General features: G+C 35.6%; 1 protein-coding gene across 3 annotated transcripts in view; it reads left to right on the top strand.

The window, feature by feature from the left end:
• TMTC1 (transmembrane O-mannosyltransferase targeting cadherins 1) overlaps positions 1-27,240 on the top strand; it is a 304,321-nt gene that overhangs the window by 153,925 nt on the left and 123,156 nt on the right. For all 3 annotated transcript variants that reach the window (XM_072654416.1, XM_072654415.1, XM_072654414.1), the window contains exon 9: positions 7,831-7,952. In XM_072654416.1, the coding sequence (XP_072510517.1) occupies positions 7,831-7,952 (122 nt within the window). The remainder of the gene's footprint in view (positions 1-7,830; positions 7,953-27,240) is intronic.

Genomic DNA, 27,240 nt, shown 5'->3' on the forward strand with positions numbered 1-27,240 from the left:
TTGCATTCTCCTTTTTTTAAATGTAGAGTACATGTCACACTAAGTCTAGACTTCTTCCTCTTTATCACAAACTTTAGGAGTGAGTGGTCACTTCCTGTTCCCCTCACCAAGTTCCCATAATTTCTACCCCAGCAACCTCTCTGTTAGTGAGAAATCCAATCCAGAATACAATTTCACTTTATTCCTCAGTTTTTGAAGGCCAAAATTATCACCGGGACAAGTCAGGAGTTTTTAGCTGCTCTGCTTTTGACAAAAGGAAAGCTTTAGCTGATAACTGGATAATTGAAATCTTCCATTACTACTATATCAAGTCTTTCTGCCAAACTTGTGATTTATTTCTCAAATTTCTCATCTATTTCTTCTTTATGTCCAGGTGCTCTGTTGTACACTTGAATGACAAAATTCCTTGTTTCCTGTGCCATTTCCTTTGGACTCCATCTGTCTTTCTCTAAGAGTGTCACCACTCTGGTGCAGACCCTCATTACCTCACTCTTGGACTATTGCAATAATCTTCTAATTGGTCTCCCTGTCACAGATCTCTCCCCAGTCCAGTCCATCATTTACTCAGCTGTCAAAGTAATCTTCCTGATTCACAGATCTCATTAAATCATCTCACCACTCTTCCCCTCCCCCACCTTCCCATCCCTCGCTCAACACACTCCAGTGGTTTCCTATTATCTTCAGGATCAAATATGAAATTCCCCACCTTTCCAGTCTTCTTACACTTCACAGTCCTTCTCCTCCATATACTTTATGATCCAGTGACACTGGCCTTCTTTCTGTTCTTTAAACAAGTCATTCCATTACCCATCTCCAGGCATTTTCTTTGGCTGTCCCCCATGCCACAAGTGTTCTCCCTTTTTGTCTGTGCCTCCTGATGTCCTTCAAATCCCAGTTAAACTCCTGTCTTCTATAGAAAACCTTTTTTAAACCCCCCTTTAATTCTAGTGCTTTTCCTCTATTATTTCCAATCCAATACTTTAAATATTTGGTTTGCATATGATTTGTCTGCGTCCCATTAGATTGTGAGTTTCTTGAGACTAGAAATCGGCTTTTTCCTTTCTTACTGACTTTTTCTTTTTGGTTCCTAGATTTCCTCACAAAATAGCTTCCAGCGCTACCTCCTCCACAACCTTTTAAAAATACTCTATTTCTTTTAAATAAGATTTATCCGGAGTCATGTTCCAGGCCTAGGTTGCATCCCACCATGTCCCAAGGTCAAATTTGTTTACTTAAATTAACATGTCTAGTTCCTCTTGTTTGTGGTCTAAATGCTGGACATTTGAAAATAGGAATTTGAGGCAATGAGTTTTACTATAGGGCTTTTCTTTTTGGATTATTTGCCAAATTCTTAGTTGTCTGAAATACTGTTCTTCCTTCTTAGCAACTTTTTATGGTATCTAGCTTGGAAAATATACATACACACATAGATACATGCACATGCACACACAATGTTCTCCTTCATTCATTCTTTTTTAGTTTAAAGCACTTTTGATTATATTTGTGAGACATCCAGAAAATATATTCACACCAGCTTTTGTAATACTTACTTACTTTTGTAATACTTTCCTGCCAGAATTCTGTCATGCCTGCCTTTTAAACCCTGATACAGAAATTGAAATTCCATTTATAGACAAATTAATTTTTCCTCTTCTGTATTCCTCACCTCCAGTGGACATCAGTGAGGAAATAACTGTTCCTCAACACGGGTATTTTTTGCTCAAGATTTTATTTTCATTAGAAATATTTTATAGTTGTTTTTTTTCTGGTTGTGTTGTTTGTGGCTTTGTGAATTACCAGAAATGGTCAACTGTCTTCTGTTTTGAAGGGCAGCAAGGTGGCATAGTGGACAAAGTGCTGACCCTGGTGTCAGAAGGATGTGAGTTCAGATTTGGCCTCAGACACTTACTAGCTTTGTGACCCTGGGCAAATCACCTAACCCTGGGTGCCTCCTTATGTGTGAAATGTGCTGGAGAAGGAAATGGCAAATCATTCCAGTATCTTTTATTTTAATTGAACTTATTTTTTGTTAATTAATTTACTTATTTTTAGTTTTCAACATTCACTTCTACAAGTTCCAAATTTTCTCTCCATCTCTCCCCTCTGCCCACCCTTAGACAGTGTGCATTCTGATTAACCTTTTGCCCAATCTACCCTTCCTTCTGTCACACCCCTCCTTTCTCTTTTCCCCTTCCCCACTATTTTCTTGTAGGACAAGATAGATTTCTATACCCTGTTGCCTGTATGTCTTATTTCCCAGTTGCATATAAAAATAATTTTTAACATTCATTTTTAAAATTTTGAGTTCTAACTTCTCTCCCTTTCTCCCACTCCACCTACCCCCATTGAGAAGGCAAGCAATTCAATGTAGGTAACACATGTGTAGTCATGCAAAACATTTCCATAACAGTCATGTTAGGAAAGACTAACTATATCTCCCTCCCTCCATCTCTCCCCATTTATTCTATTCTCTCTTGTCTCTGTTCCTCCTCAAAAGTATTTACTTCTAATTACCCCCTCCTCCCATTCTCCCTCCCTTCTATCATCTCCCCAACCCTCTGCTTATCCTCTTCCCCCCACTTTTAGTTTAAGATAGATTTTCATACCACATTGAGTGTGCATGTTATTCCCTGCTTAAGCCAAACGTGAGGAGAGTAAGGTTCACTCTTTCTCTCTCACCTCCCCGCTCTTCCCCTTCATTGAAAAAGCTTTTTCTTGCCTCTTTAATGTGAGAGATAATTTACCCCATTCTATTTCTCCTTTTCTCCTTCTCCCATTATATTCCTCTCTCACCCCTTAATTTTATATTTTTAAATATCATCCCTTCCTATTCAGCTCACCCTGTGCCCACTGTCTACATGTGTATGATTCCTCCAACTGCCCTAATACTGAGAAAAGTCTCAAGAGTTATAAATATTATCTTTTTCAGGTAGGAATGTAAATAGTTCAACTTTAATAAGTCCCTTATGATTTCTCTTTCTTCTTTATCTTTTCATGCTTCTCTTGATTCTTGTGTTTGAAAGTCAGATTTTCTATTCAGCTCTGGTCTTTTCATCAAGAATGCTTCAAAATCCTCTATTTCATTGAATGACCATGTTTTTCCCAGGAAGTATTATACTCAGTTTTGCTGGGTAGGTGATTCTTGACTTTAATCCTAGCTCCTTTATTTTCCCTAACAACCTGACACTTGGAAGAGTCTCTTCATCTTCTCCAGGAGAAAGCTCAGCCTACTTTTACAAAACAGATAAAAGTTGCTCAATCTTGGCAGAAATACAATTATTGTGCATTCCATGCAAGTGATTGCATATTTCCCCTGATCTCCACAATGGTTGAAATTTTCAGTCAATGTATGTACGTGACATAGTAGGAAGAAAGGTGGGCTTTAAGAATATGGGTTTAAAATCTGCTTTTGAACATTTCTAGCCTTTAGTCTCCTTGTTTGTTAAGTGAGAATATTGGACTACACTTTTAAGGTCCATTCTTGCGCTAAATTTGTGATCTTATGAAGCATGTAGCTATATATATATGTATAGTACCATTTACTATATATAACATTCATATCAATGTTTCCAAGGAAGATGCTTCCAAAATTCTAATTTGAGATGGCAGAAACATATCTCTTAAACTACATTGAGATTTAGTCAGTGTTGCATAAACACATTCTGTGTTTCACGTCCCCATGATTTTACTCAGACCTTTGCTTGAAACAGGAATCCTTTTCTTTCTATCTGTGCCTGTTGTATGTTGAGTAATTTGCACAATACCAGACACATAGTAGCAGTTTAAAAATGCTTATTGATTGTTCTTTGGGATAAATATCATTTACTTTAGGTATTAGCTTTAAAAAAATCTGATCCTGTGAGGTTATTGGCTTTCTCCCTGTGAAATCCATGTAACTTCAGAATAATGCATAAAATAAAATATATAGAATTACAAAGGATGAATTATATTGAAATACAGGTGTGTTGTGTATGTTGTGTGTGTGTGTGTGTGTGTGTGTGTGAATCACAAATTCATACCTCAGAGTATGAAGAACCTATATCTTGAAGAATTGTCTGGGACACGGAGGACCTCTTTGCCATAATGTCTTGTATCATCATTTTGGTAGAAAAAAATGTGAAAAACAATGTCAGGATTGGCTTTATGTGTGGTCTAAGTTATTTGGATTTGGAATGGCTACCTGAGTTAAAAGTCATGGTTCTGCTACTTAATCACAGTGTAATCTTGGAGAGGACACTTCCCCATTCTGTGCCACCATTTCCTTACTTGTAAAATGAGTGGGTTATATTAGATGACCTCTACAGTTTCTTTCAACTCTAAATTTGATAATATTAGTATCCACTGGTTTAGTAAATTCTTAATGACAAAATGGCAAAATTCCCTGGTCTTGTGGATTAATGGATCCCTTGGAATGACTCCATGGCCTTCAGAGGTCTTTGTTCCACAGATTGGAAACTGTTGTTATAGTTAATACCTAATTCAATTCCAAATCCAGTACCAATATAATTTAAAGAATGTCCAGAAAATTCTTTCCTGCCCACTTCTTCCCACTAGTGTCTGAAATGACACCATTAGCAGTTTGTTTTGTCTGTACGGGTTGGTGCTTTTCCAAGCCACCCTCACACCATGATTTTCTTATAAAATGCTTGTTCTTGAAGGAAGAATAACAAATTATCTTCTTGAATACACTTATCCCTTCCACATTGCAGCTTTCTCCATCACAACTTTGATGTATCACAGGTTAGCATAAGAAATTAAATGAGAATTTGGGGGGAGTTTTTGGAAGCACATGAAGGTCAGCAAATGATACAGAAAATGTTTAGAAACTCAGAAATGCATTTTTGTATAGTATTGTATCCTTTCATCCCAAATTTTGCAATAAAGTATTGTAAATACCCCATAAAAGAAAAAGAAAAATTTAGACTTCTCTGGTATGAAGGGAGGGCCAAAAAATTGTATTCGAATTTTCCAGATTGTGGGGGCATCCTTGATCCCTGCAATGTGGAAGGGATAACTGTAGCTTATTGTGAATGAATTTATCAGAATTCTTTCTTCTGATAAAATGTTTTAATTATTTCATCAGTGACCCTTTATTAAATATGTTTTTATTCCATTGTTGTCTATAAAAGATATATTTAATATTACTGTTTTCCTGAATGTTTGAGAGGATTTTAGGCTTTAATACATAGTTTTTGTAAAGTTGAGAAATGCCTAGTTGAGAAATATATATATATATGTATGTATGTATATACATGTGCATCTATGTATGTGTGGATGATATGTATATACACATACATGCATATACCCCCCCATAAATATGTGTATATATATATAAATGTAGATACATATGCATATATATATATATATATATATATATATATACATATGCATAAACACACAACCTCCTTCCCTTTCTTTTCTTCATTTTCTATTTTGCTTCTTTGTTGAGTAAAATGCCTTTCTACACCCAACTGTGTATTGTATTCTTGCTTTATTTAAGTAGTTTAGATAAGAGTGAGGTTCAAGTGTTTCTTGCTCCCCCTCCCCCTTCCTCTTTATTTGTATGACTTCTCTCCTCATCTTTCCTGTCTTTGCCAACAATGGATTCTTTCCTTCCATTTCCTTAACACACATACATGCACACATGTACATATACACACATAAACACTACTCCCTTCTCTTCCCATTCAAAAATGTCCAGAGGTCTATCATATCTAATATTCCTAAAAACTATTCTTCTTTTTTTATTTTTGGTTAAATTTGTGTAAATGTGAGATAAGTAAACTGAGGTCACTCATTATTATAATTTTACTATTTTTTCCTCTTTAAATGATTTAACTTTTCTTTTAAGTGTGTAGATGTTATGGCCCTTTTCATATGTATTTTTAGTACTGATATTAATTCATTGTCTTTGGTGCCTTTATGCAAAATATAGTTTTTTTTCCTTTTCTCTCTTTTAAGTCTAATTTTGCTGTTGCCTTTTCAGAAATATGATCGCAAAACATTTGTACTCTAGAAAAAATGTAAAACATTTTTGCTTCAGCCACTTATTTGAACTCTATGTGAAATTTTATATTTTAAGTACATTTCTTGTAAATAATAGATTCTACTTTCTAATCCATTATGGTATACATTTCCATTTATGAGTGAATTTATCCTGTTCACACCCACAGTTATGATTACAGATTGTATGTATCCCTTCTTTATATTTTCTTATACTTTTCCTTCTCTTTTTTTTTTACTACCCCCTTGAGTTAGTTCTGCTTAAGACTAACCCCTCTGTCCATCCTTCTTATTTTTCCCTTTCCTTTCCCTGATGTTTCCCTGTTGAATGAAACACATTTTTATTTCCAGCTCTGTATGTTTTTCTCTTCTTTAACTAGTTCGTATGAAAGTGAGATTCAAGTGTTACCTGCTCCCCTACCCTTTCCTTCTTATTTGTATAGATTTCTACTTGTGTAGTTAGATTAAATAAGATAATTTTCCCCCTGTCCTTTTTGTCTCTTTAATGTCTTCTTCCCTTTCACTTCTATTTCTCCCTAATTCTCTTCTTCCTTTATGAATAAACTACTTGAGAAGTTCCCCTACAGTAGTTGCATCCATTTTCTCACCTCTCATTCTCTTCATAACTCCAAATGGTTTGTTTTCTGACCTCATCATTCCATTGAAAATTCTCTTTCCAATGTTACCAATGATCTGTCAATTGCCAAATCTAGTAACCAATGATCTGTCAATTGCCAAATCATTCTTGACATCTCTGTAGATGCTGACACTATTGATCAACTTCTTCTTCTTGATGATCTCTATTACCTCAGGACACCACCTTGTTCTCCTACCTATCAAAAGGTTCTGTCTCAATATTCTTTGCTGGATCCTCTTTCAGGTCTTGCCCTCTAACTGTAATGCCATCTCTCTTAATAGTTTTCTTTTTACCTAATATATAGTTTGTTTTCATATATTTGTTTGCTTATTGTTTTTCTCATTAGATTCTGAGTTCCCTTATGGAAAGGACTAACTTTGGCCCCTCTTGGAATCCCTGGAGTGCTTAGCACAGGGGTAGCACATAGTAGGCATTTTTGTGTGAGCTTCTATCTAGGACAAGACAATAGGAATGTTATACAGATCCCAACCCAGATCAGGAATTTGTTCAGTTCATAACAAAAGGTTGGTGATCTGATTTTGTCCTAAAACACCTGACAGTGAGCATTGAAAACCTGAAGGTTCTCAGCGTGAGACGTTCCTTAGAATAATGCAAAACTCAGGACCTCCCACTTGGATCCTCACTATGATTGTTTTCTTGGATTTCCCTGATCAGGACTCATTCTGATGCATTTTCTAGATCTTTTGGAGAAGATGTAAAGGAGAACTAAGCTTTTCTTCTTCCTGCTATCCTACTGTCTTGCATCTATTATAATACTTTCTTGTGGAACGTCAATGAACGTCTCAGGAGAAGTGCTGAAACTGGCAATGTGAGAAATGAAGGCAAGAAAGTGAACCCAAGAATGACCAAAAACAGACTTTGCCTTCTTCATAATTTTACCTAGGGCAGCCTTCATAGAGGTAGTGCTAGTTATGTTTATAGTCTATAAATGTTACATCATTTTAGTTGATAAACAAGAGCAGAAGTATAATTCTTTAATGTGTTGATATTCAGTTGAATTATCTGCTAGAGAGCTTTTTGTTTCATGTTTCTCACATAGATCGAAAAAATGTATACCAATCTGATTTGTTCATTCTGTCAGGAAAAATTTTAAAATGAGACAATAGCTAAATGCTGAGTAAAGTTGGATTTCTATAAATTAATTTCTCCTTCATTCTTGTGTATTGCAGAACTTGGAACATAATGAAGTTCTGGTTGGTTTGCTTTTCCTGGTTTTTCCATTCCTCCCAGCCAGCAACCTCTTCTTCAGTGTGGGCTTTGTGGTGGCAGAAAGAGTCCTGTATATGCCTAGGTAATTACTGCTTCCTTTTTTCATATATTCGGTCTTACATAAGCCAGATTTTTATTTCAAGAAAGATAGCTCTTTTGAATAACAGTTGCATCCAAGAGTTCATATCATTGACCGTTATAATATAACCCGGTAGGCTGTTTTTTAGAATCAATTTAAATACAAATTATTTTAATTTTATGCTTTTAGATGTATTTAAAAGCTTAGCATCAAAATCTAAACTGGGTTGGGAAGCTAGGTGAGAGTGGCTAAGATGCTGGACCCACAGTTAGGAAGTTCTGAGTTCAAATCCAACCTCAGTCGTGTATTAGTTGTGTGACCCTGGGCAAGTCACAACTTCTGTTTACCTCAGTAAAATAATTTCCTTAAGTAAAATAAGGAAAAGAGCAGCATAAATATTCCATGGTTATTATTATGAGATAAATATTTGCAAAATGCTTAGTTAGCACAGTGCCTGGTATGTATTAGTAAATGCTTGTTTCCTTCATTACTAAATCACTGTGAGAAGTGTATGCAAATTCTGAGCCAGAATCATGTAGAGGCTCCATAAAGTTCTTGTCTGAACATTTGGATCTTATTGAAAAAAATTAGAGTAATAGCCTGAAAATATTTTGGTGATTTGCATACACATGTTAAGAATCCTAATAGTAATTAGACTGTTACTATGATATTTGTATTCCATTTTCAAATTGGGAATAATTTTGTCTTGAGAAAGAACCAAATGTGATTTAAAAATTACAAGCCCTGTTTGGATTTGGGTGTGAGAAAGTTTTAACCAGATACTTAGATTTGATGTGAAAACACCCACAGGTAGCTACAAGAAATAAGTTAAAAAATCTCAAACATGAATTTTAGAGGAAATTGCACAGTAACTTATATTGAGTGTGTGATGTTTGTATTTCTACTACAGCCAAGTGACTCTTATCTGTATTCTAAATGTAGGCAGATCTCACTTCTAGAAGAGATGATAAAGCGAGTGGAACAAAGGTGGGGAACCTGCGGCCTTCAGGCCACATGTGTCCTTCTAGGTCCTTAAGTACAGCCTTTTGACTGAATCCAAATTTTATGGAACAAATCCTTATATTTTAATGAATACATGTTTTCATCTTTTCTATTTTTATTTTATTTTTAAAATGAATGTAATTCCAAAGAATAAAATAAGTTTCAATGAAACAGTCCTTCCAGATTGACTAGCATAATTAGAACATCAGTAAACCACAATATGGGCTAAATTGACAGCCACTGTGCTCATGATTTAATTCTAACATCCCCCACCTTACTGGCACAAGGCTGGTTGGTGAGAGTTTATGGGGGGTCGAGTACATCAGTCTGTTATCATCTTTTGACATTGGTGCATGCCTTCTTTTTGAAGTGGAATTTGTGAATGGTTGCATAGCTTGACAGTTTTTAAAAAATTATTCCTGCTTTTATCTTGTTTATGCTAAAAACAGATGATTTGCTTGCCTTCTAATAGTGCAGTATTGACATTAAAGAAACTCGTCAGTTTTATAATACCCATAAAGACCACAAATATTTTAAATTAGAGAGATATGAAAGGTTGTATTGCAGAAATTAAAAGATGAAAATGAAAAGCAAAGGCAATTCTTTCAAGCAGAAATAGGATCTGGAAATAATGCTACTGAAGAACTTTGAAAGTAGCTGATATACTTACATACTTGGAGAAAAGGGGAAGTCATTCAGTAATGTAGAAGTTGTGAAAGAATGCGTTGTTGAAGCTGTAGGATGCTTTGACTCCGACAACATTTCAAAGTACAGACTCTTTCAAGGAGAACTGTAACTGACCAGCAGTATGCATTAGATTTCTACTTAGTAGAACAATTTCATGCAATACTTCAAAAGGAAAATATATATTTTTCAATCACTTTGGATGAATCAGCTGATACTACTGACTTGACGTAGGTTTTATAGTTCATTCGGGTCATAAAATAGGATTTTCTTTGCTCTGAAGTTACTCTCTTTGGGCATACTTGTGAACAGAACACAGGTAATAGATATGTTCAACAACTTTCAGAATAAACATCGTGAAGTTGGACAGAATTTGGTAAATTTAATATTTGTACAGATGGTGTACCTTCTATGACAGGAAAATATGAAGGGTTTATTGCACAGATAGAAAAATAGTATTAATAGATCCAGATGCTCTCATTTCTTTTCATTGTATCTTGCATTAGCAGAATTTCAGTGCTAAAACTACTATTCTAAGTGACACTTTGTAACAAGTTATAAGTATTGTTAACTATATTCACGCAAATGCAACACAGCATCGTCAGTTTTGTAACATGCTAAAGCTGAATGATGATATGTTCCATGTGGATTTGCCGTATCACTCTGAAGTGCATTGGCTCTCATAGGGATAGGTGTTAGCCAACATTTTCTCTCTTTGAGAACAGATAGTTAAATTTTATGAAGAACAGAATTAGCGGTGTGAATTATTGAAATAAGATATCTGTAGGAATGCTGCATTTCTGTGTGATATGTCAAATCAAACAACTTGAATATTTCTTTGCAAGGTAAAATTGTCTTTGTATGATATGTGGCAAAAAAAAAAATCCAAGCATTTTGAAAAAAGCTATCTTTTTTCAAAACTCTTCTTCAAAAGGAAATTTCAGGTGAACATTTTCCTCAGCTGGCAGAGGACATTAATGAGCAGCATGGTATATGCAAATCATTTGAAGAATATACAGCTGTTATTGACCTGTTAATTGGAGAATGCAATGAAAGGTTTACTGACTTTGAGAATCATGACATCACACTCAAAGTAGCATTTCAGCCTCACCTAGGTGATATCACCAAGGCATCTAAAGAACTACAGGTGGAATTGATTGAGCTCTCAGTAGATAACATTTTAAAGTCATTATTTGATGCTAAGAAAGATCCAGTTGAAATATGGAAAAATGCAGTAGAATAGCCATGCCTTCGGCAACATGCCCAAAAAATGCTTTCTTACTTTCCAACTGCTTATTGCTGCTAATCTACATTCTCCTACCTGACCTAAATCAAAAGCCTTTATGGTCACAAATGACTGATACCTATCTGAAGGATCAGTTGAATCTATGCACCTCCATGCTGCAACTAAATATTCAAATGCTTTCCAATGAAAAGCAGATGCAACAAAGTCATTAAAAGATTAGTTATCTTTAAAGTTAACAAATAGTTTTCCTTTTTGAAATTATTAAATATATAGTAGTTAGATTTTTACAAAATAGTATACATTTTTAAATATATCTAATTGAAGTTTCTTGAATGTGCCCTTGTTTGATTACTGGTAAATTAATGCAGCCAAACAACATGAAAAAGTTTCCCATTCCTGTGCTAGAAGAATGTTTCTCGCTATTCCAGGTTGTTCAGGAGGATGAAAGGTTCCTAAAGAAAATCCAATCATGGTTTAAATGGGGAAAAGTGGAAGTTCTGAAGTAGTGGGAAGAAGGCAAAGTTTGACCTTTGTCGGGCTGGTAGAGAAGGAAAGTGTTTTACACAAAGCAAGAAGGGATTGAAACATTTAGAGCTTAAAAACAGATATAAGACTCTTCTGAAGAGGAAAGATCTGGTTGCTCTGAGGAAGAAATTATGGGATATGGATTAGACAGTTAATTTAGTCAGATGGATTTAGAACTGGTTGCAGGTATCGTAGGGATTTGTGTTTAACATTTTAATCAATGAGCTAAACAGAATATTTCATACAAATATAATAGAGTATTATTGTGCCATAAGAAATAATGAATGGGAGAGATTCAGAAACACATAAAAAGGCTTACATGAACTGGGGCATAGCAAAGTAAGCAGAAGCAGCAGAAATATTTTATATAATGACAACATTATATATTGTATGTAAGGTGAATTTTAGCGTAAGGTGGATTTTAGTGTGTGTAAAGTGAATTTTTGTTATTATTTCTCAGAGTTCAGTTTCCCAGGGTCCATAGCCATATCAACAGTTCTCAAGTATTAGATATGAGTTCCCACAGTTATGGCTCAAAACATCTCCACCACACTTGCGCATAGTTATATAATGGTAAGTAACATAAATGTTCACTGTGGCTGCCCGGTGAGATACAGGGATGAAGTGATGCAAACTTGTGAGGCTATTGCTGGCAACATGCCTTCTTTGTCTGTTGGTCTATAAGACAGGTGGTCACTAGACAGTGAATGGGGAACCCTTAGGGTTGAATGCACAAATGCTGTGTGTGCCTCAACTGGCCCTCATTGAGGCTTGGTGGGGAGCCTTAGGGTTGAGTGCACAAGCTGGAATGCTGTGCATGCCTTGATCAGCCCTGATCAAGACTTGGTGGGGAGGAATCTGTGTTTGCCTCAACTGGTCCCCAATGAGGCTTGAGGGGATTTAGGGAAAGCACAAGTTGTGCCTGTCTCGACAGGCTGTGGGAGTTTCTAGACTAGAATAAAGTAAGATTATTAACCCCTTTTTAGTGTCTTTCCTGTCTGACCAAATCAAGAGTGAACCTGTGCTAGCAGCCCTCAAGTGTGCTGTATTTATCATCTTGCATATATAAAAACACTTCTGAACAACTTGAGAATCTAATAACCTCCCATGACTCCTTAGGTCCAAAGCTGTAACATTCTTATTTTATCTTGACAGAGAGGTGATAGACTAGAGATAAAGAATAAGAGATACATTTTTGGATGTGGCATATGTGTAGTTTGTAATGGATAAGTTGTTTTTGTTACACTATGCTTATTGATTAGAAGGAAGGGTTTTGTGGGTGGGAAGAGGAGAAATAATAATTTCTAGCATTTATATAGTCCTTAAAGTTTTCAAAGCACTATACATATGTTATTTCATTTTATCTTCATAACAATCCTATACATTCTATTATTATGCCTGTTTTACAGATGAGGAAACTGAGGCTGAAGGAGGCTAAATGAATTACCTAGGGTCACAAACTAGTTGTTGCTTGAGGTGGCAGTTGAACTCAGATGTGGGTGTGCCTCCTGCATTCTATCAGTATGCTGCTTAACTATGAGAGTGAGGCAAGGGGGAAAATGTCTAAGACTATGAGAGAAGCATTAAAAACAAAGTATAAAAAAGTATGAGCATCAGTGGAGTGTTTAAAAATTATAAAGAACAGAAGGAAGTTCAGGTGAGTGGCACAGCTTTGGAATTAATATCTGGAATGTACCAATTATAAAACCAAGCTGTAGATAATGAAGATCTATGGTCTCATGGGCAAAATTCTTTGCATGAGAAAATGCTTACGTGTGTTGGTTTTGGTCAAATTCAGAATAACATGAAAGTTTTTTAAAGCTAAAAAATTAATAAGAAGGGATCATAAATTTGAAGGATCTTGCCTGCAGTCAGGAAGACTCATCTTCATGAGTTCAAATCTGTCCTCAGGCACTTAGTAGCTGTGTGACTCTGGGCAAGCCCCTTAACTCTATTAACCTTAGTTCCTCATCTGTAAAATAAGCTGGAGAAGGAAATGACAAATCACTCTAGTATCTCTGCCAAGAAAACCGCAAATGGGGTCACAAAGAGTCAGGCACAACTGAAACAACTGAACAACAACAAAATAGTCTGTTCTTGTGATCTTTTAAGCCTTTCCTCACAGAAGAATCTGAGATTTGTTTTTAAGCTCTAATTGTTTAAGCTCTAATTATTCTTGCTTTGTGTAAAACCCTTCTATGCCATATTCTGATACTCACCTCCCCACCTCCTCCCCCTATCTATCCCATTAGACCTTGCTAGGCAGTTTTACAACAATACTTTCTCTACATATTGCTGCGTACTTTGTCATCTTTGTGTATGCCTGCACTTGTTGTGCTAAAGATTCTAGAGAAGAGTGGGGAGTAATTATCAATTGGCAATAATGAGAGAGATGGACTTTCTACTCGGTGAAATGACTTCTTAAGCTTAATGTGTGATAAAGTGATGCCCGTAGATTCTCACCTGGAAACAAAAAAGAAGCCTAAAATATAGTACAGTACTTGAATTAAGAATAATCTGTTAGAGTCAAGACCACAAGTATTTCTTAAGTGCCTCTTATGTGTCAGACATTGTGCTAAGTACCCATGAAGTATATGAGTCTCAGTATTCTTAAGATAATAGCAGAAATATTAGTTAGACATTATTAGTACCATTTTACCCTCTTATTTTAATGTTTGACTCTTAAGGAGTTGCTTAATCCTCCTAGGTTCCTACGTTTCCTCCATTCCAATAAGGAACAATAGACACCCAGAGTACCAGCATCTCCTGAATTGTGCTTTGAGATCTAATAATGAAAGAGACAATAAGACTGGAAATTTCTGTTTATATGATGTATAAGTGTATGTTCAGCATAACATAACTTTGGGTATCGATTTCACTGCCAAAATAAATTGGAACAATCTTTTCTTCAAAGGGGAAACTAGCAGTTTTATAAATGACCTTTCTGAAGATCATTCCTTTACAAAAATAGTGGGCTGTTTGTGTGACAAGAGTAGCATATTGTTTCACAGCTTTTTAAATAGAACTTTTATTTCAGTATAAAAACTCACCATAGTATATTTTAGGTGACTCTAAAATATTTTCACTTTGAAAGATCAAAACAGCAAGCAGAAACCTAAGAAAAGCAATAGTGGGTCTTGATGGCTCATAGCTGTAGAAGATGAAGGGTGATTTATTCATATTCATTTCAAAGAACAAATTCCTATGCTGTTTTAAGATACCTTAAATAAGTTGGAGTTGTAGAAAAACAGGAATTAATTAAGGAAGATAGAAATAATATTTTATTTTCAGGGGGTGGGTTTGTCAAAGAATAAAAAATATGTAGGAAGAATTTGAATAAAATGGATTGAGAGAGAAATGAAAAATGTATCTGAATGGATTTGTGAGAAATGAAGAATTTGAAAACAAAGAAGGAAATACAGGCTTACATATAATTTTCAATTTTTAATAAAAATTCAATCACTTCATCCCCAATTTTTAAGTACGTCATTAATAATTTTAAAAAAAATCTGAAGCAAAAATGATCTGAATCATTAATTTCTTGTCATACAAATGGGTCGGTAAGACTCTATCTTACTGATTTAATATAGGCTAAAGCTTCCTATGACTCCACTATGAGTTGAGTTTTATGTCTGGAAGAATGTATGGGGAAAGAGAAGGTTGAATCATAGAGCTGAGGTATGAATCTAATTGTTGTGAAAAGTGGTATTTCAAAGAGAGAACATTTCCAGTTTTATCTGGAAATAGTTCATTTAGTGGATTAGGCTAAATATGATATAGTATAAATGGTACTATTCTAAGAATCAGCAGAATGGAGCTCTGTCCCCTGCTCTCCCACTAATTAGCTGTGTGACCTTAAAGTGATGAAAATCACTTTATCCCTCTGTTCATTAGTTTTCTTATTTCTGAAATGAAGGGGTTGAGCTAGATGGTTTTTAAGATCCCTTTAAACTCTTAACATTATCTTATTCTATGATTCAAAGTAAATTTACTAAAGTTTTTCTTTCTTCCCTCTACCTTCTGTCTTCTCTCTCTGTTTGTTCACTCCTTTCTCTTACCCTTTCCTACTCTCTCACTCTCCCATGGGAAGGAAGACCACATTTAAATCTATTTTCATAGTCAGCTCTTAATTTCCTCCGTTTTTGAATGGACCATTCTTCTAAGATTTATCAAGCAAGGTGTCCCGAAAGTCTTAGTGCAGTTTTAAACTTTAGTAGCTAAAAGCTGCACTAAGACTTTTGGAATACCTTGTGTAATATAATTTGTGCAATTGGGCAAAAAGAAAAGGATGAGGTGAATGGAAGCACTAGTAGCTACATTTCCTTCCAGTTAACCCAATTATCTGCTTCTGGCTAGAAAACCATTTGACCTGCATTTATATCACTGTTATCTTACCTATAGTAAGAACACTCTCACTTCTTTCAGATCCATAGTATTTGTAATGATGGTCAAAGGAAAAGGCAATATACTCTTTAAAAATTTAATTTATTTACTTGGGAAGCATCACATGAAGACATAGTCAGTCAAATGAAATCACTAAAGAAAGAGGGAAAGCAGATTGACTGTGTAATGGGTGTAAAATGGGCACCATTAACTCATGCTAATGGAAAATCCAGTCCCAATGGATTGGTAATAAACAAAAAGTATTTATGTTGTTAAAGAACATTTTTTCTACTTTTAAGTAGGCTATAGCCAATGAGAGTGGAATTCAATATTTGAAAAGAATACTTGAAATACTTGAATACTTGAAAATGTAGCCACAAATACCACAAAGCTCAAAGCTTTAAGCTTTTAAAAAGTTTTTCTATTCTAACTTTGCCTAATGGGAACATATCGCTATCTAAGCTGTTTAAAAAAAGACCAAATTCAAATGGCATTTCTGAGATGTAAATGAAGACTTTTTGATTTAGACCTAGATCTGAATCCAGATTCAGAAACTACCTTGGACACATCACTTCACCTTTTTCAATTTCAGTTTCCTAATCTGTTAAATGGAAACCTCACAGGATCATTGTGAGCATCAAGTAAGTCTGGAAACCTTAATGTGATATTTAAGCATGTTACTCTCATTATTATAACATTTATTTCATTCTCATAATTTTTGATGGAGCTCACATAAAAATAGTTCAAGGACAAGCCGCTATCCTATTATTCTTTTACATTTATTATTATGTAGACTATTGCATAGGCAGATAAAAGGACTGCTATTTATAATTTAATAAAAGTGCTGGGATATATACTTATTTTCTATAGGTTCACTAAATATATCCAGAATACTATTAGTATCAGACAGGATAATATTGACCTTAGCCTATTCTCTTTAGATTTTAATATCTCTATTAGGCCTCTATATATTTTGAAAGCTTTTCATTTCATTTAACCAGAAGATGACTACATCTATTTAAAAAAAACATTGTTCTTAAATTTTATATGGATCAACTTTTTTTTTTTTAGCTTTCACTTTTGAATTTGGTGGCAATAGGGCTTAAATGACTTGGCTAGCGTTACACAGCTAGAGTTTGTGGCTGGATTTGAACTGAGGTTCTCCTGAGTTTAGGGCAAGTGTTCTATTCACTGCACCATCTAGCTCAATGTTAAATCAAATCAATTGTGGGCAATAGTTTTATCTGTAATGATTCTTTGTTTCCAATATAATAGATCTGACTAGGGAAGAGTACAGTGGAAATAATCTTGCTTTTGTTCTCTGCAGCCTCTGATTACATTTTTAAAAACTGTCTTCTAACATTGTTATGTTATAGTGGAAATCAATAGATTCACTAAGATTCCCAGGCCCTTTTCATGTGAAATGCTTTTCAGTCGTATTTCCCCTATCTCTCACATGATCAGCTTGAAGCCAAGTGCAGAATTCACATTTTTACCTTTTAAATTTAATTCATCAGAGGAGGCTGATTATTTTGCTTGATTATTATTGATAAATATCATTTTGGATCCTGATTCTGTCATCTAACATATCTTCTGTCCTTTCCAGCTTTGGGCCCTCTGAAGGTTATTCAATAAATGTGCCACCTCTTCTTTTATCACAGTCATTGATCATATTGACTAGAATAGGAGTAAAGACAGATTACTAAGGCATTCCATTAGAGACTTCTTTTTAGATTGTTATAATTTCATTCACTCAACAAGGTCTCAATCCACCTAATTATCTTGTTTTACAGTCCACACCTTCTATGTTATCTAAAAGGAGAACAGGAGAGACTTTGTCAAATCCCTTACTGAAATGCAGGTATACTTGTGGCATTCCACTGGCAGAATCCCTGTGATTTCTTCCCGGTGCTGTACGACCCGTAGTCTTTTCACTGGTACCCAAATCTCCTTGTCTTCTGTAAAGATACAAGCATAACCCTTGCCCCAAGTTAGTATGGTATGTGTTCTAGCGGTCAGTCTGAGCTGTGTAAGACCATGCTCATCAAATTTTAAAAATTGATTCAGTTGATGAAAAAATTGAATGTGTATAGTGCCAGTGCCAATTTCTAATAATTGATTGTGTGCCGTGAACCTGTGATTGTGTGTGCCGTGGTCTTGAATACTTCAAATGAGAAGACAGTGCAGATAGGTTCAGTAGTGATATTGTTTCATTGTCTATGGTACCTTTTATCAAAAAGTAGTTATCCCATTTATCTCTCTAAATCTATTTTAACCATAGCTTTGCCTACCCCTGCCTTTTTTTGCATCAGCTGAAACATAAGGGGAAAGAATTATCCAGAAGATTCTTTGAGAGGGCTTTTTTACTCCTTAAGAAGTGAGAGTACTAAAAGAGGTGTTTGGGGATAAACTTTACATCTAGATTACAATTAATATCCTGGAAGCATTCCCCCAGCTGTTTTATCTTTGGGATAAAAACCAAATTAAGAATTGACTGAGAACATAGTGAGTGAATAATAGGATTCGACTGCCAGATGACTTGCCCAAACACAAAATACAGGCATTAAACAAAACTCAGGTTAGTGTGCTGTGCTTATGAACTTGACTGTATCTTTTTCAACTAACTATGAAATATGCTTTTAAAATTGCTAATTCATTAAGGAATGACATTTCAGTGTTTTTCTTCCTGGAAAATGGCTCCCCACTGGGTGAAGAGAATTGAGGAGGTATATGATTGAAATGTGTAGGAAGAAATAAAACTGAAAATGTGTACCATGTACAGTACCATGACTTGTTACAAGTACCTCATACTAGCCATTTGGTCAATCACATCATGTTTTGAAATGAGAGCTATTGCAATTGTACAGATTAAAGCTGTACCCACAGATTGTAACTTTGGATAAAAATGCAAGGATTTTTAAGAAATTGATGAACTTATTCGCATTCAACAGGGAACTATTTATTTTCTCAGTCCTTTAATATCATGTTAGTATGTCATAGAAGATAAAAAATGAGCCTCTTAGCCAAGAAAACCTTAGGAACAATTTCCACCTTTACTGCAGGCTGAATTTATGGCTTTGTAAATGTCAACATAACCTTTTAGTGTCACTGACATCTCTTTTTATTTTAATTCAATTTCATTTTATTTTCAGTCCTGATTTCTCTTGCTTTCTTTTTCCTCTTCCTGATCCATTGAGAAGGCAAGAAAAACAAAATTCATTACAAATATGTATCATCATGAAAACAAATTCTATCATTAGCCATGTCCAAAAAAAAAAGATGGAAAGAAAGATAAAGAGAAACAAAGAATAAACAAGAAAAAAAGGAAAAAAATACATTTTAGTTTGCTCTCTGAATCCATCAATTCTCTATGTAAGAGGTTTGGAATTATATGTTAATCGGAGTTCCTAAGTCTTTCAAATTTGATTATCTTTATAACATTGCTGTTATTATACAAATTGTTCACTTTGTATCAGTTTATACAAGTCTTTCCATGTTTTTCTAAAACCATCCCCTTCATTATGTTTTTTTTTTGCAACACAATAGTATTCCATCACATTTGTTTACTTTAATTTGTCCAGCCATTCCCCAACTGATGAAAATCTCCTTTGTTTCTAATTCTTTGTCACCACAAAAAGAGCTGCTGTGGATATTTTTGTACATATGGTTCCTTTTCCTCCTTCTTTGATCTCTTTGGGATAGAGGTGTCATTGCAAAGGGATGCAAGTTCAATACCTTTTGGGGCATATTACTAAATTGCTTTCCAAAATAGTTAGATTAGCTCACAGCAGCACTGACAGTGAACTGCCCTGCCATAGCCCCTCTTAGCATTTTTTATTTCTCTTATTTGTCATGTTAGCTAATTTGATGGGTGTTAGGTAGTGCGAAAAGTTGTTCTTATTTGCATTTCTCTAGTTATTAGTGATTTAGAGCATATTTTTCACATGGTCATATATTGATGGCTTGGATTTCTTCCTTTGAAAACTGCATTCATATCCTCTGACCATCAGTTGAGGAATGACTTTTATTCTTATAAAATTGATTCAGTTCCCTGTATATCTTAAAAATTAGACATTTGTCATAGAAATTTGCTACGAGGGTTTTTTTTGAACCAGCTTCCTGCTTTTCTTCCAATTTTATTTCCACTGTTTTCTTTGTGCAAAAATTTAGTTTTATGTGTTCAATATTATCCATTTTACCCCCTGTGAATCTTTCTATTTCTTATTTTCCTGTGAAATCTTCTCCTATCCATAAATCTGACAGGTAATTTCTTTGATGTTCCACTAATTTACTTTAAATGTCACCCTTTATATCTAATCATGTTACTATTTCAAGCTTATCATGATATATGGCATGAGATATTGTTTCCTAGTTTCCATCAGAATACTTTGCATTTTTCTTCCCAGTTTTTGTCAAATAGTGAGTTCTTGCCTCAAAGCTGTGACATTTCAGTTTATCAAACAATAAGTGCTATGCTCATTTGATTTTCTACGTTGTGTACTTAGCCTGTTCCACTGATCAACCTCTAGTTCTTATTTAGTACCAAACTGCCTTGACAATCATACACAGTCATATAGTTTGAGATGTGCTGCTGCTAGGCCAACTTCCTTCTCATTAAAAAAAAAAATGTTCCCTTTCATATTTTTGACCATTTGTTTCTCCAGATGAATTTTCTTATTATTTTTTCTAGTTTATAAAATAATTCTTTAGTAATTTGATTGCTATGGTAAAGAATAAGTAAACTAATATAAGTAGTATTATTATTTTTTGTAAAATTGCTTTTGTCCAGCAATAAGCAATTACTATTTTTTCACTTATTTACATTTGTCTCTACTTGTTAAGCATTTTGTAATTGTATTTATAATAGTTCCTTTGTATCTTGTCAGATAGATTCTCAAGTATTTTATATCACCCATAGGTACTTTAAATGACATTTAAATTTATTTCTTTTATTTGGGTTTTCTTGGTAATATGTAGAAATGCTGATAACTTTTATACATCCTACAGCTTTGCTAAAGGTGCTTAATTATTTTGATTAGTTTTTTAGTCAGTTAGGGCTCCCTAAGTAAAACATTATATCATCAGCAAAAAGATATGGCTTTGTTTGTTCTTTACCTTTGCTTATGTCTTTTTTTTCTTTTCTTGTCTTACTGTGATAGCTAACATTTCTTGAACAATATTAAATAATAGTGGTGATGATGAATATCCTTGCTTAAACCTTGATCTTATTGGAAAGAATTCTAGCTTATCTTCATTTCAAATCTCGACCCTTCAAAGCCTTCTTATACCAGAACCTTCTATCTATGTATATATTACTTCTAACTGCACTAATAGTTATATGGTTCTTAAGAGTTGCAAGCATTTTCTTCCCATGGAGGGATACAAACAGCTTAATATTATTGAATCCTTTATGTTTTCTCTTTCCTTATTACCTTTTTATGCTTTTCTTGAGTCTTAATATTAGAAATCAGATTTTTTGTTTAGTTCTTGTCTTTTCATAAGGAAAGTTTGAAAGCCTTCTATTTCATTGAATAACCATTTTTTCTCCTGAAAGATTGTGCTCGGATTCACTGGGTAGGTGATTCTTAGTTGTAGTCCTAGCTCCTTTGCCTTCTCTAATATCATATTCTATGCTTTCTGATCCTTTAATGTTGAAGATGCTAAATCCTGTATAATGGTTACTGTGACTCCCTGATATTTGAACTGTTTCTTTCTGGCTGTTTGTAGTACTTTCTCCTTGACCTGAGAGTTCTGGACTTTGGCTATAATATTCCTTTGAGTTTTCATTTTGGGATCTCTTTCATGGGGTGATCAGTGGATTTTTTTGATCTGTATTTTACCTTCTGGTTCTAGACTATCAGGACAATTTTCCCTGATAATTCTTGAAAGATGCCGTCTAGGCTCTTTTTTTGATCATGGCTTTCAAGTAATTCAATTTAATCCTTAAATGATCTCTCCTGGATCGATTTTCCAAGTCAGTTGTTTTTTTAAATGAGATATTTCACATTTTCTTCTATTTTTTAATTCTTTTGATTTTATTTAATTGATTCTTGATGACTCATGGAATCATTAGCTTCTGCTTGTATAATTCTCATTTTTAAGAAGTTATTGTCTTTAGTTAGCTTTTTTGTCTCCTTTTCCATTCGGCCAATTCTACTTTTTAGGGAGTTGTTTTCTTCCATAAATTCTTGTACATCTTTTTTTTCCTTTTTTTTTGTGCTTTCTTTATCAAGCTGTTGACTTTTTTCATTATTCTCTTACGTCTCTCATTTCTTTTCCCAATTTTTATTCTACCTCTCTTATTTAATTTTTAAACTCCTCTTTGAGTTCTTCAAAGAGTTCTTTTGTGGCTTGAGACCAATTCATGTTTTTCTTTGAGACTTTGCATGTAGGCATTTTGACATTGTTGTCCTCTTCTGAGTTTGGGTCTTAATCTTCCCTGTCACCATGATAACTTTTTATGAGCAGGTTCTTGCTTTGTTTTGTTTTTTGTTCATCTTTTCTAGCCTATTTCATTACTTTTAAAATTGAACTCTACTCCTAGGTTGGAAGGGGGCACTGTCCTAAGCTTCTTGTGTTGGTGGCTGCAAGACCTGTCTATTTGCCTGTTACAGTGTTTGTGCTTTCTTGAGGCGCATGGGGAAATCTTCATGTTGTGCTGGGGCTGCAGATATCTGATGGCTTACCTAGTACTACACTGAGGTGGAAGGGGTGTGTGTGGCTACAAGGTGGCTCATGCTGTGGGATGGGTGTCTGGCAACTCACGTGGTATTGTGTTGAGCGACATGGTGGGGGCTGTTATTGACTTCTGCCTATTCAAGTAGTGCTGAACTAAGTCACCCAAGGACCCTTGTGCTGCACCAGGATTTTGAGGAAGGGGGTCTTGTGGCTTACCTGGTGCTGTGCTGAAATGGGAATGGGGCATAGCTGGTGCTGTGGATTTTTGGTAGCTCCCCTGGTTTTGTACTGAGGTTCATGGACGGGAGGGGTATGGAATTTGGGCTGGGGCAACAGGTAGGGTGGGCATGTGGCGGAGGGCCTGCTTGTTCACCTGGTGCTATGCTCAAGTATATGGGGTGACTTAGTGATAGCATCTGCCTGTTTGCCTGGTGCTTCACTGAGGCACTTGGAACACTGCTACAATGATTCTGCAGGGGGTCTAGCAGTTTGCCTGGTGCTATGCTGAGGCAGGGATGGAAGGTAGCTGGTGCTGCCAGGTATTGCAGGGGTCTGGTGTTTTGCCTGATGTTGTGCTGCTCTGGGGCTCAGAGTCTCCCACTGACTTTCTGAGTCAGGGCTTGCTGCTAGCTTCCCAGGACACTGCCTGCCCTTCACTCCCCTTTTACCAGAGTGAGACAGACGCTTCCTGCCTGTCTTCCAAGTTGTCTTTGTCTAGAAAAGTGTTTTATCCCATCTTTTTGTTGATTCTTCTGTTCCAGAATTTGTTCAGAGGTGTTATTTTATAGATGTTTGGAGATGAATGGGGGGAATTCAAGGAATTTCCTGATTACTCTGCCATCTTGGCTCCCAGAAGTCAGACCTTATTCTAAAGATTCTTAAATTATCTTTCTTCCATCTGCTTTTCAGGTCACTTGTTTTTCCTATGAGATATTTCACTTTCTCTTCAATTTTTTCAATGTTTTGATTTTGTATTTTTTTTTCTCTTGACATCACATGGAGTCACTAGTTTCCATTTTGCCAATTCTAATTTTCAAAGTTATTTTCTTATATAGAACTTTGCACCCACTTTTTTAAGCTGTTAATTCTCCTTTCATATTTTTCTTCCTGAGCTCTTGCCTCTTTTCCTATTCTTTCCTTTACTACTATCATTTAATAGTTTTTTAAAAGTTTTATCTTGTCTTTAAAAATTCTTGCTTCAACTCTTCTAGGAATTCTTATTGTGCATTTGTCTGACCTACATTTTTCTCTGAGGCTTTACTTGGAGATTTTCCCCTCAAGTTATTGTCCTTTCCTGGGTTTTTATTTTGAGCTTCCCTGTTGCCATAATAATCCTTTATGATCAAATTCTTTTCTTCTTTGCTAACTTTCCTAGCCTGCTTCTTGACTTTATATTTTATGTTAATGCTGAACTCTGTGTACTTCATTACTGTTATTATTATGTTTCCCACTTAATAGTATTTTATTTTTTTCCAATTACATGTAACAATCATTTTCAGCATTCACTTTTGTAAGATAGAGTTCCAAATTTTTTTGTCTCCGTCCCCCCAACACCCACAAGATGGCATGCAACTGATACAGGTTATACATGTACAATTCTATTAGACATGTTTCCACATTAGTCATGTTGTGAAGGAAGAATAAGAACAAAAAGGGAAAACCACAAGAAAGGAAAAAAAGAGAAAATACTATGCATCAATCTGCATTCAGACTCCATCATTCTTTCTCTGATGTGAATGGCATTTTCCATTATGAGTCTTTTGGAATTTTCTAATTTAAATCATTTTATTGCTGAGAAGACCAATTAAAGTTGGCCATTGCAGTGTTGCTATTACTGTATACAGCGTTCTCGTTCTGCTCACTTCACTCAGTATCAGTTCATGTAAGTCTTTCTAAGTTTTTCTGAAATCCACCTGCTCATCATTTCTTATAGAACAATAGTATTTCATTGCATTCATATACCACAACTTGTTCATCCATTCCCCATTGATGGGAATTCCCTCGATTTCCAATTTTTTTTTGCCACCACAAATAGGCCTGCTATAAATATTTTTATACTTGTAGGTCCTTTTCCCTTTTTTATATCTTTGGGATACAGACCTAGTAGCGGTATTGTTGTATCAAAGGGTATGCACTTTGATTGCTCTTGGGGATAGTTCCACATTGCTCTCCAGAATGGTTGGATCAGTTCTACATTAGTGTTCCAATTTTCCCACATCGTCTCCAACATTTATCATTATCCTTTTTTGTCATATTAGCCAATCTGATAGGTGTCAGTTGATGCCTCAGAGTTATTTTAATTTGTATTTCTCTAATCACTAATGATTTAGAGCATTTTTTCATATGACTATAGATAGCTTTAATTTCTTCCTCTGAAAACTGCCTGTTCATATCCTTTGACCATCTATTAATTGGAGAATGATTTGTATTCTTATAAATTTGACTATGTTCTCTATATATTTTAGAAATGAGGCATTTATCACAGGCACGGGTTGTAAGATTTTTTCTCCAGCTTTCTTATCTTGGTTTGTGCAAAAACTGTTTAATTTAATGTAATCAAAATTATCCATTTTGCATTTCCTAGAGTTCTCTATCTCTTGTTTGCTCATCAATTCTTCCCTTTTCCATGGATCTGACAGGTAAAATATCATAGATCTGATAGGAAACTATAGCTCTGTGTGCTTTTAAGGAACATATCTGGTGTGAGCTTCTGTCTTTTACATCTTTTTGCTATTTTTACGGCTCTGCCTAGGAGTCCTTCCGTTCAGCCGAAGTGGTATTATTTGGAGACAGGTCTGTTCACTGCACTACTGCAAGTTCTTGATCCAAATTTTGGTCTGTTGGCTTCTTTTTGGTTGTAAGTTTTAGTAGACTTCTTGCCACTGTTGGACAGTGAGAAGATTTGCAGGTTCAGAGTCTGAATTGCTGGGTCTCCTTTGATCTAGGGCACTATATTCTGTTCCTGTGATCATGATCAGGTATCAGAAGTTACAGTTTGCTTCATCTGAGTTCTTCCATGCTCAGTAAATAAGTAGGGCCCACAGTCACTACCACTCTTCTTCACTGTGGATCTATGATCTGGAACTTGATTTGGAAGGCACAGCTGCCTGATATCACCAATTCTTGCACCAGTATTTATTTGTGGATCTCTTGAGATCTTTTTCTGCTCCAGTGTTTCTTATCCAGGAGCTCTGCCTTGGCCCTCTTTCCATCCCTGGGCATTGCTCTGCTCGTCACATCTGCTGCCAGGGTATTCTCCTGATCAGACCTTTTTTCCAATGTCTTCAGACCTTTTTGTCTCCTTAAGTCACCCTGGACTGGAAAAATGACTAATTGTGACCTCTTTTTCTTTTCCTTATTGGAATTCAATGTATTGCATTCTTTGGATCCTTATTGAGGAAGCATGTGGATGAGTTAAGCTAAAATGCTTCGTCCATCTACCATAAGGAAAAGAGTAGGTGCTGACCTGCATGAATGTAGGTAGTTTTTTCAGCTGGAGTTCATTACATTAGTGAAATTATAGATCCAGGAAAATACAACCCACATGAGGAAGTTAGTTGAAGTGCAGAAATGGGTAATTTCAACCAATCAATCAACGCTCAGAACTGAGAGAAAGAATGTCTTGTTTGTGGAACAGCAAGGAGGACAGTGTCATTGGATCAAAGATTAGGCATTGAGGAATAAAATGTAAGAAAACTGAAAAGGTAGGAAGAGTCTAGGTTATGAAGGGCTTTGAATGCCAAACAACATTTTGTATTTGCTCCTGAAGTTTTTTGCATAGGAAGCGTGACATGATTAGACATGCACTTTAGGAAAATAGCTGAATAAAAGATAGTTTGAGGTGGAGAGAAACTTGAGGCAGGAAGTGTGAGGTGATTCGTTCTTGCTCTAGAGTGGTGGTAGGGTCAGAGGAGAGGAGGCATATTTGAGAGATGGTGCAAAGGTTAAATAGATAGGTCTTGGCAACACCTTGGATATGGGGGGTGAGAGTTAGTGAGAATTTAAGAATGACTCCTAGATTGTAAGTCTGAGAGAGTTTGGAGAATAGTGTCGTCCTCTATAGTAGAAGTGGAAAAGATTTATTTCACTATCTGAAAATTTGATGCTGCTTTTATACCAAGAAATAGTTCAGTAAACATTTCAAATCAGTACATATCAGAGAAGATTTCTGGGAAGATGGAAGAGTAGGTCAGAAAATTCCAAGCTCTCAAGATTCCCCTTCCCACAACAAAGGAGTTAAAATAACACGTTAGGATGAACAAGGTGTGGGTGGAGATAAATAGGAATCTGGGCACAACAGTGATCTTCCTGGGACAGTTGCAGAAGATTGGAAGAAAAATTCCAGGATGAGGTTTGATCCCTGTGAAGAGTAAACACCTCCAGGATAGGTTCCTTTTTAACAACAACCCTCAAGTCACTTAAACAAGTGGCAAGCCCTGGGGTTATTTGATTTGGGAGACTGCATTAGCCCCAGCAACAGGAACTTTTATCCTCTGATAGTGGGAGGAATTGGACATTACTAGCCCAGAAAGATTGAGGGAACCTCTGTTGACAAGGAACACCAGACCCAGCTGTGCTGTGAAGAGCCGCGGGTTGAGAAGGAACCAGCACAAACCAGTGAGTGCAGAAGCAGTGTGGCAGAAAGTATGGGTACTTACAGGAGTTTGGAGGTTTGACTTTGGTTCCAAGCTACAGGGGAATTCTGAAGATCTAGGGCAAGAGGCACCATTTCCCATATCCCAGGGGGAGAGGTGATACAAAAATAAGCTATTA

The sequence above is a fragment of the Notamacropus eugenii genome, chromosome 3, assembly GCF_028372415.1.
Source record: "Notamacropus eugenii isolate mMacEug1 chromosome 3, mMacEug1.pri_v2, whole genome shotgun sequence".
In the NCBI taxonomy this organism is placed as follows: domain Eukaryota; kingdom Metazoa; phylum Chordata; class Mammalia; order Diprotodontia; family Macropodidae; genus Notamacropus; species Notamacropus eugenii.